This window comes from Argopecten irradians, chromosome 15, assembly GCF_041381155.1.
Source record: "Argopecten irradians isolate NY chromosome 15, Ai_NY, whole genome shotgun sequence".
Classification (NCBI taxonomy): Eukaryota; Metazoa; Mollusca; class Bivalvia; order Pectinida; family Pectinidae; genus Argopecten; species Argopecten irradians.
Genome location: NC_091148.1, coordinates 33,798,551 through 33,812,150, shown reverse-complemented (window position 1 = coordinate 33,812,150; position 13,600 = coordinate 33,798,551). Strand labels below are relative to the sequence as shown.

The 13,600-nt window shown below is 35.2% G+C and overlaps 1 protein-coding gene across 10 annotated transcripts in view; it reads left to right on the top strand.

Annotated features, from left to right (window-relative positions):
• LOC138309474 (glutamate-rich protein 3-like) overlaps window positions 1-13,600 on the top strand; it is a 71,842-nt gene that overhangs the window by 54,080 nt on the left and 4,162 nt on the right. For 7 of the 10 annotated variants that reach the window (XM_069250676.1, XM_069250674.1, XM_069250677.1 and 4 more), the window contains 9 exons: window positions 855-1,033; window positions 1,151-1,235; window positions 1,924-2,298; window positions 3,450-3,480; window positions 3,728-5,175; window positions 6,977-7,351; window positions 8,691-8,786; window positions 12,840-12,971; window positions 13,302-13,462. In XM_069250676.1, coding sequence (XP_069106777.1) covers window positions 855-1,033; window positions 1,151-1,235; window positions 1,924-2,298; window positions 3,450-3,480; window positions 3,728-5,175; window positions 6,977-7,351; window positions 8,691-8,786; window positions 12,840-12,971; window positions 13,302-13,462 — 2,882 coding nt within the window. Of the gene's footprint in view, window positions 1-854; window positions 1,034-1,150; window positions 1,236-1,923; window positions 2,299-3,449; window positions 3,481-3,727; window positions 5,176-6,976; window positions 7,352-8,690; window positions 8,787-10,103; window positions 12,508-12,839; window positions 12,973-13,301; window positions 13,463-13,600 lie in introns of those variants that run through there. The other 3 variants (XR_011206283.1, XR_011206284.1, XM_069250680.1) reach the window with 3 other exon arrangements.

Sequence of the window (13,600 nt, the reverse complement as noted above, 5' to 3'; positions counted from 1 at the left end):
TCTTTATCAACTGTTGACAGACATTGAACAATTTTCAATAATTTTGATTGATGATTTTAATATTGATTAGATCATGTGAATTTCTAATTCTTCAAATATGTGAACGAAATAGCTTTGAGAATTTATCCAAAGGCTGTGTATACATTAACAAATAACAAAATAATGGGTTCAATATTAAGATAAGCGAAGGAAAACAAGGAAATATAGTTAAACCTTGTTAACTTGGCCTCATATAACTTGAAGACTCCATTTTAGAATCTACAGTGTTTTGTTAGTCTTGAGCAAACTTGTCAATATTTATTTAAGCACATTTAATTTGAATTCTGGGATACTCTAAAGTGATACTATGATCCTGGCGACTGCCTGTTATTCATTACATTAAGTGAACTTTGGTTTAACTGTATATTCATTTCGATAAATAAGACAGAGCGAGAGAAAGAGAGAGAGGTATGGAAGAAAAGCCACTGTTCACTGTTAATATAAAAGGGAGTTATTCTAGTAAAGACAAAGCCTTCATGACATTCGGGGGGTAAGTACTGTAAATGTAACAGCTGTACATATAGATGGAACAGCCACAGTTCTTAATCCAAATCCATGTATACTCCTCAGATATTGGGACAGCGTTGTTGAAATAAATTCCTAATTAAAAGAATTTAAGAATTTTAAACAATTGCTATTATTATTGTTCCAAACAAAATCTGATAAATAGATCTTTTTATAATTATATTGGATAAAATGAACAAAAAGACAGTATTCTCTAACATCTTATATTGAACGATAAGAAATTTATACTGTAATCATAGATGCATGGTTTTAATTTATTTCTCTGTAACTTATTTCTGTTGAAATTACAGCGAAATATGAAGAAGACCGTTTTGAATCTTCTTCCTCCTCATCATCATCTTCATCTGAAGATGAGGCTCCTCCTCCAAAGATGAAATCAACTACGATAACAGGTTATGTGGATGAAGTAGAAGAAGCTCCCCCAGCACAAAAATCTCGCCCAAAAACTGGACTGGATCATAAACGCAAGGTAAATGCACTTCATTAAAGGGGTACACCTGTGGTATTTTAGGAGTTATCTTTTATTTGTATCCAATGTGTATTACATGTAATTCATCGCATTGTTCATAATTTCTCTACTTTTCAGATCGAGGCCTTTTCCTCAGATGAAGAAGAAACTGTTGTTAAGAAAACTCCATATAACCAGACTAAGGAAGAAACCACTGGTGCAGGTAGGTGTGTTACCATGGTAACCAAACATGTTGCCATGGTCACTTAATACTTTTAGATTTATTTTTCTTCTTTGCTACCTAACTATCAAGCTTCAGCCATTTTGATATTGTACACTCTGTTTAATGTTTGGTGACCGATACTGTGACCTTTTATATGACCTGTGATCTTTTTTGTCTCCTTTGACCTTTGCACAACCTTTGACCATTGGATTATTACTTGTTAAGATTGACCTAATGAGTAACCTTTTACCTTTTTGTAATAACTGACCTGTATTGTGTAACCTTTGATGTTTGTAGATCTGTAAATCATGACCAAGCTGATGAAGCACATTCTCCTAATTCTTGATCACGATTAGTGACAGACATATCTACAGGATTGTGTTAATATGACAACAACTGATTGTGTTACCATGACAACAGCTAAATGATAGTATTTTGAGATATTACTTGTATATGCACTGTCCTTTAAAGAAATCATTGCACAGCTGCCGTGTTTATTGGCACTAGATGTAGGAAAGTGTATAAACTGCATGATGTATGTTACACATAAAATCCGTAATACAGTAATGATTTATCATTCCGTCTAAGTCTCACCAAAACTTCCCAAGATATAGGAAGTAAAAATAAGAGTCATCCCATTACTATAAGTACTTATGTCACAGAAGTTGAATTTTCTGTTTCTCATCAGCTGAGACATTTGTCATCACTACAAAAACAGCTGATAAGCCATCGGCTGGTACTGATGCCAAGGTCTTCATCATCCTCAACGGAACCAATGACGTCTCATCTGGCAAGATCTGGCTAAAGGGCAAATTCCACCGTGGAAGGACAGATATATTCACAGAGAAGGTTACAGGCCTTGAGAGTCCTGTGAAGGACATTGAGATCGGCCATGACTGTAGTGGAGGGCCTAAACAGACATGGAACCTACAGGACGTCTATGTGTACTGCTCTAGAACTGGCATACAGCAGACATTCCCTGTCTATAAACTACTGACGCCAGAAAACCCAAGTGTTACCGTATCTGAGCAGAGATCTGTTAGAAAGAATGTGAAGGAAGACGGTGAGGACATAGTAATCTCCCTTTTTAAGAAAATATGAATTATCTCCCTTTATTAGAAAATATAAAAAAAACTTCATCCCTATCCCCTTATCAAACTTTGTCCCGATATGTAAGATATGACCAATGCACCACTCTCTTTTAATTTACAGATTTACTTCCCTTTATAAGAATTCATGGCTTCTTAAGACTTAATGGAGTTGTGTCCCCTCGTTGTGTTCAATGATAGTGGTGTCTTATAATCTTGTCATAGATATCAGACATTTGTGTTCAGCTTGAATTTTTCTGTTCTAAGCATGTTTGCATGGATGACTGTGATCCACATATTTTTGCACTCATGGTTCTGATCCACACATTTTTGCACAACACATGGCTACTTTTATTGCATCAGCATAAAATTGTTTGTATTTCAAGTAATGACTCAAAAACCTTTTTACACTTTGTTTTATTTGCTGAAGTGAAGACTTTTTTCTGCATATTTACATTCTTGCACCAATCTCATGAACTAGAATTTTTTAACTGTTTTGGTCAACAGATATTATCAAAACTGTTTCATGTATCAGAGTTCAAATAGAATTCTGTTTCACTTCAAATTAATCTCATACTTTTAGGAAAGACTCAAAACTGCACAGCTTAATTCTTTGAAAATCAATTTAACTAATGAAAATAATCTAGAAACCATTTTTTTATATATATTTGAAGCCATATGATCTGTCTGAATGCATTCCTTCTTCATCTGTTAGTATCTGTTTTTGATTTAAAACTATTTATGTGTTGTATTTGATATCTGGTTATCTTAGCACATTTCTGTAATGGTTTAACTCTATTTTTCCATTATTTTCTGACTTGATAATCTGATTTATGGCCATTTTTTAATACGTTAAACTATTATTATAAAATGTTCACCCGACAATTTGAAATTGTGGGAAATTTTCAATACATAAAGACATAAAATATATATTCTATTCCTCTTCCATGAAATGTTAAAAGTGTTACTACACACCGTCCTATCATCACTCGTGTTTTGTGTCACACTGCATCTTGTTGTCCCAGTTAAATTGAGAGGACTTAAAAATGTCTTAAATGTGTTTCAGTTGATGATAAAAGTTTTACCACATCTAATTTGGTCTCTAATACTGATCTTGTTTCTACAGATTACCGAACACGCAGCAGCAGTACCAGCAGGTAAGTCACATGACAAAATAGCAGATTTTCATTGGCTGAATTTACCGTGGTGATTTTACTTGTTTACTTGTGTAAAGTAACTTATCATTCCAAGTTCCAAACATTGGTTATACATAACTCGCTTCTTGTCATATGACTTTTGATTGATGGAAACAACATTGCATTTGAAAAAGGTTTTGGAATTTTCATATACCTGGTGCTCAATTATCTGATATAATTTATTGTAAATGGTCCTTTTTGTTTTCAGTAGTAGCAGCTCAAAAAGTTCCTCATCATCTTCATCAGAATCTCGTCGTGAAACAAAGAAAGAGATAGCTCCCTCCGTCTCCGTGGATACCAGGACTGAGATGACCGAGTCGACAGAGAGACGACATTCCTCATCTTCCTCTCATTCTGTTGATGTAGATTCCCCACGAGAAGCTAAGAAGTACCCAACGCTGACAGCTTCTGTCACAGTCAAGGAAACAGCTTACTCTAAAGAGACCGCTGAAGCAGCTGCTCAGCGACCTGAAACACCTTCCAGAAGGTCACCACCGCGTTCAAGGTCACCATCTCCACCTTCACCTAGGCAACGATCTCCATCACCACCGTCACCCAAGCGGAGGTCACCCTCCCCTCCATCGTCAAGAAGTACATCTCGTTCTCCTTCACCGAAAAGACGATCACCATCCCCACCATCACCACGTCGAGCCTCTCCCCCCAGGTCACCGGAGCGATCGCCGACACCCCCACGTCGAGAGGAGTCCCCTTCCCCTGTACCGTCAAGCGTAGTGCGTGCTGAGGCTGAACCTGAGAAAGCACAGTTAATTGTAGAGAAACGTAGAAGCTCTTCCTCAAGTTTTTCGTCAAGTGACTCTGAAACTGAAACTACATCAGAAATGCCTCAAAAAGAAGACAGGAAGTTTAAAGATGAGACTCAGAAGGAGGCTGAACCGATCCCTGCTGTGTTTGAGTATGAACGACCTTTCTCACGCAGTGCGAGCCAACAAGTTATACAGGGTATTCAGGAGACACCTCGGTCTGCTACAAGTGGTTCTAGTGCAGACTCCAGCAGTGATTCAAGTGATAGTGAGACTGAGACAGACACAACAGTTTCTAGACCTGCTCCAGCAGTCGTAGCCAAGGCAACAACAGAAGTACCTGTCGTAGAGAAGGCGGCTCCAGCAGTTGAAAAAACATCACAGGTTAAATCTGAAAGTGAGACGGAAACTCAGACTGAGACTGAGACCGAGACAGAAACTGAACAATCTGCTGATAAACCCAGTGTTGTCAAACCACCATCACCCACACCCAAGGACTCTGCAAGGTCAAGCTCCAGCGATTCTTCGTCATCTGACAGTGAGACAGAGACAGAAATGGACAGAAAGCAAAATGTACCGCCGCCTAAACCTTCCTCCCCACCCGCTGTAGCACAGGAGAAAAAGAAAGCAGACTCTAGTAGCAGTAGCAGCTCTGAGTCTGAAACAGAAACAGAGACACAAACGGAGACGGAAACAGAGAGAGAGCCTGCTCGTAAGAGTCCCCCTCCAGTGGCCGAGGTCAAATCAGAGAAGGTCAAGTCTGCCACGGAGTCTAGCAGCAGTAGCTCGTCGCACAGCGAGACGGAAACAGAGACGGAGAAGAAGGCACCTACACCCCCTCCCGCCCCCGTGACTGTGTCAGAGGAGAAAAAGGAGGAGACGAAAAAGAGCTCAGGTAAGGATCTGTATGTGATAGATTTAGATCAGTAACTGTCACCATATTTGGACTTTGTCTGTACAATGTGTGTATAGTCAACGCTCAACTAAAAAATTATGGGAATTTTATGTTGATAGTGTAGAGGAGTCATATTGATGGTTTGTTGTCTTTATAAATGGGCTAAAAATGATCCGTTCAGGAAAAAAATACTATTAGATTTTTTCTTACCAAACAGATCTTTTAAAAATATCTTTTTACCCATGGGTAACTCAATAAACACCCTTGTTAATTAAACATACAGTGACAATAATTCTGTTATTAATTTCTTTATATTTTTTTTAAGTTTTCAATTTTTCAAGGATTTTATTTCATAATAGTTATACATTACTGTGAAGTTGTAAATTAGAAAACATTCAGTGGATTCATTAATTTAAATACTGTATTCGAGCCAATAAGCGCCAAGGGCGCTTAAAAAATTAAAGCAACTCAGGGGGCGCTTCATAGAAACAATTCTGGACTTGCCTTTCATGAAAATATTCTACAAAGTAAGCCATAAATCAACTTCCCAAAGAAATTGGTAAGAAAAATTTTCATATTTTCAGTTTGCTTTTAATTCAAAGTAAGTGAAATTGAAGCCTTAAAAAGGGGAGGGGCGCTTATAGGGATGACGGCAGTTATTGGGTCGAATACTGTATGTGTTGTGTTAGCCGCTAGTTTTATTGATTCCAGCATGATGTCAGCTTGTGATGTTAGCAGTAGATGCTTCACGTATTGTGTTGTTTTACTCATTTCTCCATAGATAAGATATGTAGTATTTTTACACAGACCTCTATGCTGTCTCAGAGATGTCCTTAAAGTTATTCACTAAACAGCTATCTCTCTTTATAGATCTCCCAACTAGTTGTACTGATTAATCTTCACAATCTGTTGATATGGGGACATTGTTAAAAATCTAATCTAACTTGTCTATAGTAACCACTGCCAGAAACTACTGTCTATAGTTACTAACCTTCAACCCAGTAGTAAGTCCAATATAAATGCATCTTTTAAACATAACCAATTTTACAAATTAATAGTTAGCTTAAACATTTCTACAAAACAGTAGAAATTTAAGTATTCTGTCTAGTAAATATTTACTCCTGTATAACATCAACACCTGCCTATCAGATGACCTCTTTATATACTTATGATAGTGTCTCTGCTTTACCTCCAAACACATGTACCAGGTATATACAAACCTACGCCTCTTATCAAAAACCTGTCTATAGTGGCCACCTCTACGCCTTCTATCAAAAACCTATCTATAGTGGCCACTTCTACACCTTTTATCAAAAACCTGTCTATAGTGACCACCTCCGTAAAACACTGCTAATATATGGGAATGGCATTCTATAGATGGTAGTTTCCTGTAACATAGAACTGACATAAGTCTAGTGTATAGTGGAACCTGAGTTAACTGACTCTGTCGTAAAGACTTACATGAATTCCCTGTAGGTGTCAGTTAAGTCAGGTTTCCTAATAAACATCTTAACTCACTCTCTCTCTCTGCTAGACTAATACATATATCAAATATCTTTCTCTATCAAAATATTTCTAGATATGAATTCCTGTGCATGATCACAAAATATAGATTGTATCATGTGATTAACATTGTCATTTACGGTATCTTTTGGTACTGGTGTACTGGTGGAAGGGTAATGTCTCTTTCTCTTCTTGTGCCCAATATAGATCTCTATATATGCAAGTGATTTATTATATAAAACAAAACAGTATTTAAACCTTTTTAAGATAATTTTCCAAACCATTTCTTTATTTCTAGATGAGACTTTTATAATAACGACGGTCACATCTGACAAGCCGTTAGCAGGGACAGACGCCAACGTTTATATCATTATAAATGGCACAAATACGTCCAGTGATAAAATCTGGCTTAAAAATGGAAAATTTGGACGGGGTCAGAAGCACAAATTTTCTAAGAAACTTTACGGCATCGGAAGTCCGATAAAGGATATAGAAATTGGACACGACGGTAGTGGGGAGAAGCCTACGTGGCACGTACAGGAAGTTCAAGTTTACTGCCCACGTACGGGCATACAGCAAACATTCCCTGTGTATAAATTACTCCCACAAAATGACCCCAGCCTTGTGGTCAGTGAACAGAGATCTGTACAGAAAATTATCCCCAGTGATTATGGTAAGACTCGTTTGTAAAGAGCTGCTTCCCTTTGGTGAGAATGACATTAATATAATCTTTAGATTTTGTTTAACTTATCTCCCTTTATGAAATGTTATCAATCTGAGACGGAAACATTATAGTGAGTTGTTACCTTATCTATTATCTAAAGTAAGTCCCTTAGTACATTACAAAAAAATGATTTTATCCCTTTATCAGAAAAAACTAAATCTGTATATCAGCTGCTATTTGTAGGTCAGTCCCTTAATTTGAATAAGTATCACATAATACCAAGTGTTGTGTGGTCATTGAATACATGGTAACCCGTAAAATATACTGTAATCGCTTTATTTTTGTTTGTGTCACTCACATCTCCTTAACAAAAATTGTTTAATTTTAAACAACAGTATGCAAGTTTGGTTGCTATAGACAGGTTAATTTTGATAAACTGTTTTAACATTGCCCTTCACTCCCCTTCTCCCCTCCTCCCCTCATTCCCCTCACTCCCTTCCTTCCCTTCTTCCCTCGCTCCCCTACTCCCCTCACTTCCCTTCTTCCCTCACTCCCCTTCTCCCCTCATTCCCCTCCTCCCCCTCCTAGAACAAAATCTGAAAAAGTATGGCTCCTCCTCTTCTCCCTGCTTTACATCCCAAAAAAGATTATAAACAGAAACAAAACAAAGGAAAGACATTGTAGAGTATTGTTTTACAACAATCACATTTTTCAATAATCCTAACTACCCTATCTTTATTTTTTTCTGAGACGTGTCATACATATATACACAGCATGGTTTTTTTGGGGGTTTTTTTGACGGGAAATTTTATTTTCACATTTGGCAGGATATTATTGTATTGGCTCAAAAAACTTGATTTGTGAAATTTTGAGAAAAGTTTGGAATTAAAATTGAATTTGCGTAATGGAAGTCAAAAAAAATGTAAAATGACTGGCTTTATGGTCAGCCCATTTAGTAAAACAAGGATTTCAAATTAGATTCTGCTATTATAGATTTCTTCTCTCTTTTTTTCCCGTTTCTGTATGTTCATTTTTCCTTTTTGAGATTTTGAGATACCCCCCCCCCCCCACCCCTCTCCATCGTCCCCATCGTCCCCATCTCCATTTCCCATACTTTGTGTGCCCCTCAACAGTCTGCTTGGCATCCCCCATCTCTCAGCTTACCAACAATGTTTATTTTTGTTCTATAAAGCAACAGCATCTTTCTGCTTCCTTAATTTTCAGTAGAAGCCAAGAAAAAAAGACGTGATATCTCAGAAATATCATTTATTCCTGATTTACTCTATTTGTGATTTAGATGGATTTTTTATGAATTTTTTGCCTAGTGTTATTTGTATAATGTTTGCAGACTCCGACAGTGACTCCAGCAGCGACAGCGATAGTGACTCAAGTAGTGATAGCGAGTCAGAATTGACTGAGGACGACAAGAAAAAATTAAAACAAGGTAAGATTTCTCGAAAGACATTTCTAAATAGAGATTCATCATACATTCTCAGAACTGTCACTAATACAGAACTTTGATCTTCCTTAAAATGACCATCAGAGTAATATGTGATGTTAAAAAGCAATTCACTGCTATGTATAGATACCTATAATTACATGTTAACACATCAGTTTAGAAGTCGGTCACCGTGTAACAAGTATGTAGAAATTGAGAGAGAATTCATCCATTCAGAGTGGTCTCCCTTGATCTAAGACTACTTTCAGGTGAATTAAATGTAGAGTTAGTAATTTTGATATAGATTTACTTGTAGGTCATCGTTTTAAATACAAAGCTAATGTCATGATACACTCCAGTTTGTAAATAATATTAAAATAACAAATTTTTTTTTTCGAGTTTGTACCATTTAAACCAGCACTATTCAGACATAGTCCTTACCAAAAAATAAATTTGCAACTAGCACTTAAAGAATTTCTATAATCGCACTTTATATATATAATAATCAATACAAGATCCCTTCAATGCACTTTTCCAAAGCTCTTAATTTTACACTTAATGCAACCTGTGAACTTCTGAAATAGCCCAAAATATTTTATGTCTATAAGAAATTTCCATTTTATCAAAAGTATCACAAATGTTGTCCTTCTCTTCCTTATATTATTTTTACTTTTTTTTCAAGTATTTTCAGCTCTAACCAAAACATGACATTATATACATATAGGCAAATCCTTATACTTCATATCAATAATTTCTGAAGAAAAAAAATAATGGACCGTGGTTGCCAAGTGGTTAAGATATCTCGACATATTACCACCTGTGAGTCCCGAGTTCTAATCTCATAAGGGGCAGTTTCCAAGTATTCCGGTGGATTTTTCTCTGGGTACTCCGGCTATCCTCTACCAACAAACCTGGCTCGTCCTTACATGACCCTGGCTGTTAATAGGACATTATATAATAAAATTTCTAAAAAGGAAATCCTGTACAAAAGAAACATGTTCTATGCAAATGTGAGCTACATTAGTTTAAAAGGTAAAATCCTAAAAGTGAAAAATTGCATAATTCTTGACATTTTATTAACAATTTTTTGTTTGTTTTAATAATTCAAAGCTGATTAGTAAAAAAAAAATGACATGATGTGAAATAAACCAAACTAACCATGACAATGTAGTTGGCTGTTAGTTAGAATCTGTTTAGGATTTTGTCCACAAAAAAACCAACATACTATAGAAATTTCCATTGAAAAGAAATCCAATATACACATATGCTTTAGGATTTTTCTAGAAATTCCGGCTGACTTAATTTGTTGTTTTTTATTCTCAGGTTCCAACGCCACATCGGGGCCTTCATAAGTTAAATTTTGTTTAGAAAATTAATTTGCACAGTTTATCAAGTCCTGTGTTCTATAACTAACCTAACCTTAGATATAAAAATGTGTTGTCTTGTGTCCTTCTATTGTAAGATTAGGAAGCAGAAAATTCATATAGTTAGGCTTTCATGTTCTGTAAATAGGATCTGCTGCTACACGTATTGACAGAATTTTTCTGTTCATCAATGAGACTAAATTTGTTTTTCTTTTGATTTCACTTTTTTTTTTATTTCTGATGTTTCATGTCACTCTAGATAATTCTCTCAACTTTTAAAGAATCAGCATTTCTTCATTGATGTAGAATGTTTATGCTTGAAAATTATATCATATTATCAAATCCATATTATATCATGATTCAAACATTTTTGACAAATTAAAATAGTAGTACTTTGAACATAAAGAAAAAATCAAAGTACTGAAACTTCTTCAAGTATAAACGAAAAATCAAAGTACTGAAACTACTTCAAGTATAAAACGAAAAATCAAAGTACTGAAAGTACTAAAAGTACTGTGTTGTACAAACAAATGAAAGTATTGGAAGAACTAGAGAAAAATCAAAACGTTAACCTGTAGATATACAATGCAATGAGTATTTATGATACACTGATGTTGTATGTGTTGAGGTTGAATGATTTTGATGTTAAAAAGTAACCTTCCAATCATTTTGGATGTAAAATTCTGGATAACTGATTTTGAGTGTTAAAGGAGTTTCATGTGAAAGTTCTTTTTTGTCTCATTATGCATATATTTCATTCAGAAAAATTAAAGCAGTGTTCGTCTGGAATCAGACTAATATATTGGACTATTCTACATAATATTATATCTAATTTAGATTTTTTTTAAACACGTTTGCTGTAATATTGATGAAAATTCTGTTCATCTACTGCTTCATTTTTTTCCCTCTCTACAGCTTTAATAACATCTAAATGATTTCTTCTGAAGTCATTCATAAATATCAGATTTTGTATTTCAAATGAAGTACTAACATGCTTACGGGTGTCTTAAAACCAAAATAACATGGAGTTGCATAGCTTTAGGTATTGAACCATGTTAACATATGTTTTTGTTTTGTATCATTAATATTTTCCACCTGTTACTATTTTTGCTGCTGTTAAGTCAAATCTGAATACATTGTACACTTAAAAAGTAAATTGACCTATATATTCCTAATACTTATTGCTATTTCCTCCACAGGCAAAGTTGACACTGCAGTTTACAAACGAAGCCCCAATTTCTTCAACTAGATCGTAAAACTATCGGCACTTTTTAGCTTTAACGATTATTATTTTAGGTTTAGCCAACTGCAACTGGTATTACTTTTTCGAATAATATGCGGATTCACTTCATTAACATGCATGTGTAAAGGTCTATTTTTTTTAGTTACACCTTTCCAAGCACAAGATGCATGGGAATATTGATGGTGTAGAAAATATTATAGGGCATTATTATATTTGGATTTTATTATTAGCTTCTATATGACATTCTACATAGATAGATATTTATGCATCAATATTTATCATATTAGGTAACAGGATAATGTTGTAATCAGTAATTTATTGCTGTCATGTATTCTAATTTTACTTTAGGTAATATCATACGAATGAAGTCATGACAACTGCATAAAAGTGTTGAAAATAATCCAAGTGAAACGGCATTCCAAACACAACTAGAACCATAAATAATCACATATGTATATTCTGTATAACTGGATTGTTTGTTTTAGTACCTGAGTGTATGGGGTTGTTTTGGTTTTTTTTTGTTATAACATTGACTTAGAAGTCTGCATTTCCCCATTAATTCTGTCAAAATTATATCAACATTTAAAAAGCTCATTTAAGCAATGATCCTTGACTTCTAAGCCTTTCTAATGTTCTCCTTGAATGCCTTAAAGGAGCCCACCAACCTGTCAGAAAGTCAAGGTGCTGTGAAGAAAGCTTACACATGCAATACTCTCTACAGGGAAATACATTATATCAAATTCTTTAAAGGGTAAACTAACAGAGTTCACGTTAAGAAAGCTTATGCATGCAATACTCTCTACAGGGAAATACATTGTATCAAATTCTTTACAGAGAAAACTAACAGAGTTCATGCTTCTGACCTATGCCAATAACTTTGTTCTCTCTAACTTAAATTTCACTTGCACTAACTCTTAACTTTGTCTTTCCTTTGTCCCATTTTCACTAACTGTTACCTAGCCTAGCACTCTTGCACTAACTGCACAAAAGAAGCTTCACAATCTTGGTTCTGTTAAAAACTGTGCAAATCTCAATAAAAATGTCACAAATAGTAAGAAAGCCTCAAAATCGGATCAAGGGAAGTCACTCCGCGGATGATTTACAGAATAGAATATTGAAGGTACTTGTGGTTTAAGATTGATTATAAAGAATAATACAACAAACATTCCCATTCATAATATAGTCTCTTTCATATGAAATATACATTCTTACATTCTACCCCCATTTAAAGTGTGAATCCATTGCACAAAAGAACAGAAAAAATAAACAGGACTTAATAAATAGGTCATGTAGTTTTAAGAGATAGAATTGTATGTGTTGAAAGGAACAGTGCATTGTTTGGTGTTTGTAACTTGAAATATCTAAATTGCAACATAAACCTTAATTAACTTGCCTCATCAGTAGGCTTTTGGTAATTGTCATTTGTCTTTAGATATTTTTTTTTACGGTCAGATCCAGAAAAGTTAGCCCCCCAAACCAACTTTGCCCTGACAGACAGTGATGCCCCACATGTTGTAAGTGAGAGTGATGGCACGAAGTTCAACGTGTTTGGTAGCGGCACCGAGACAGACAACATGCATGGTGGTAGGTACTGTTAACGTAATCTTACTTCATAACATTTCATTTATCAATTCTTTCTTCTATATAATACATGTACAGATGTATAAGAACCAAAACAAGCTTAAAACAAGCTTATCATTTTGTTAACTCAATTTAGCTTCATTTTGGTATAATTCTGCTTTCTATATCCTATAATATAAATACATATATTTTGCTCACATTTTAACACAAACCCAGTCAGCCTTTATGGATAAGACACTTTTCAGTTTTTCGCTCTGTAAAGATTTTAAATTTTTATGTAATAATAAAACAATATTGTGCTAGTTTTATAGACGTTTTAAATTTATTTCTTAGGACACGATCCAGATAGTGTAACAGATGCTGGTCCAATAAAGTCTGCGTACCTGTCAAAGATTGGCGTAAAACCAGGACTGCCGGTAGAGGGCAGCATTCTCCCGAAGGTTGTAGGCGAGGCCGATATAGAGCTGAGTGCTGTAGCCCTGACTACAGAACAGGTAGGTACATAGGTATATAGAAACAGTACTAGTTTACAGTACTAGTTTACATGTAACAGTAGTTCTATAAGAGTGTTTACACCCAACACACAAGTGGATAACATGCAGCAGATCTCAAGGTTTTGAGTTACGGAGGTG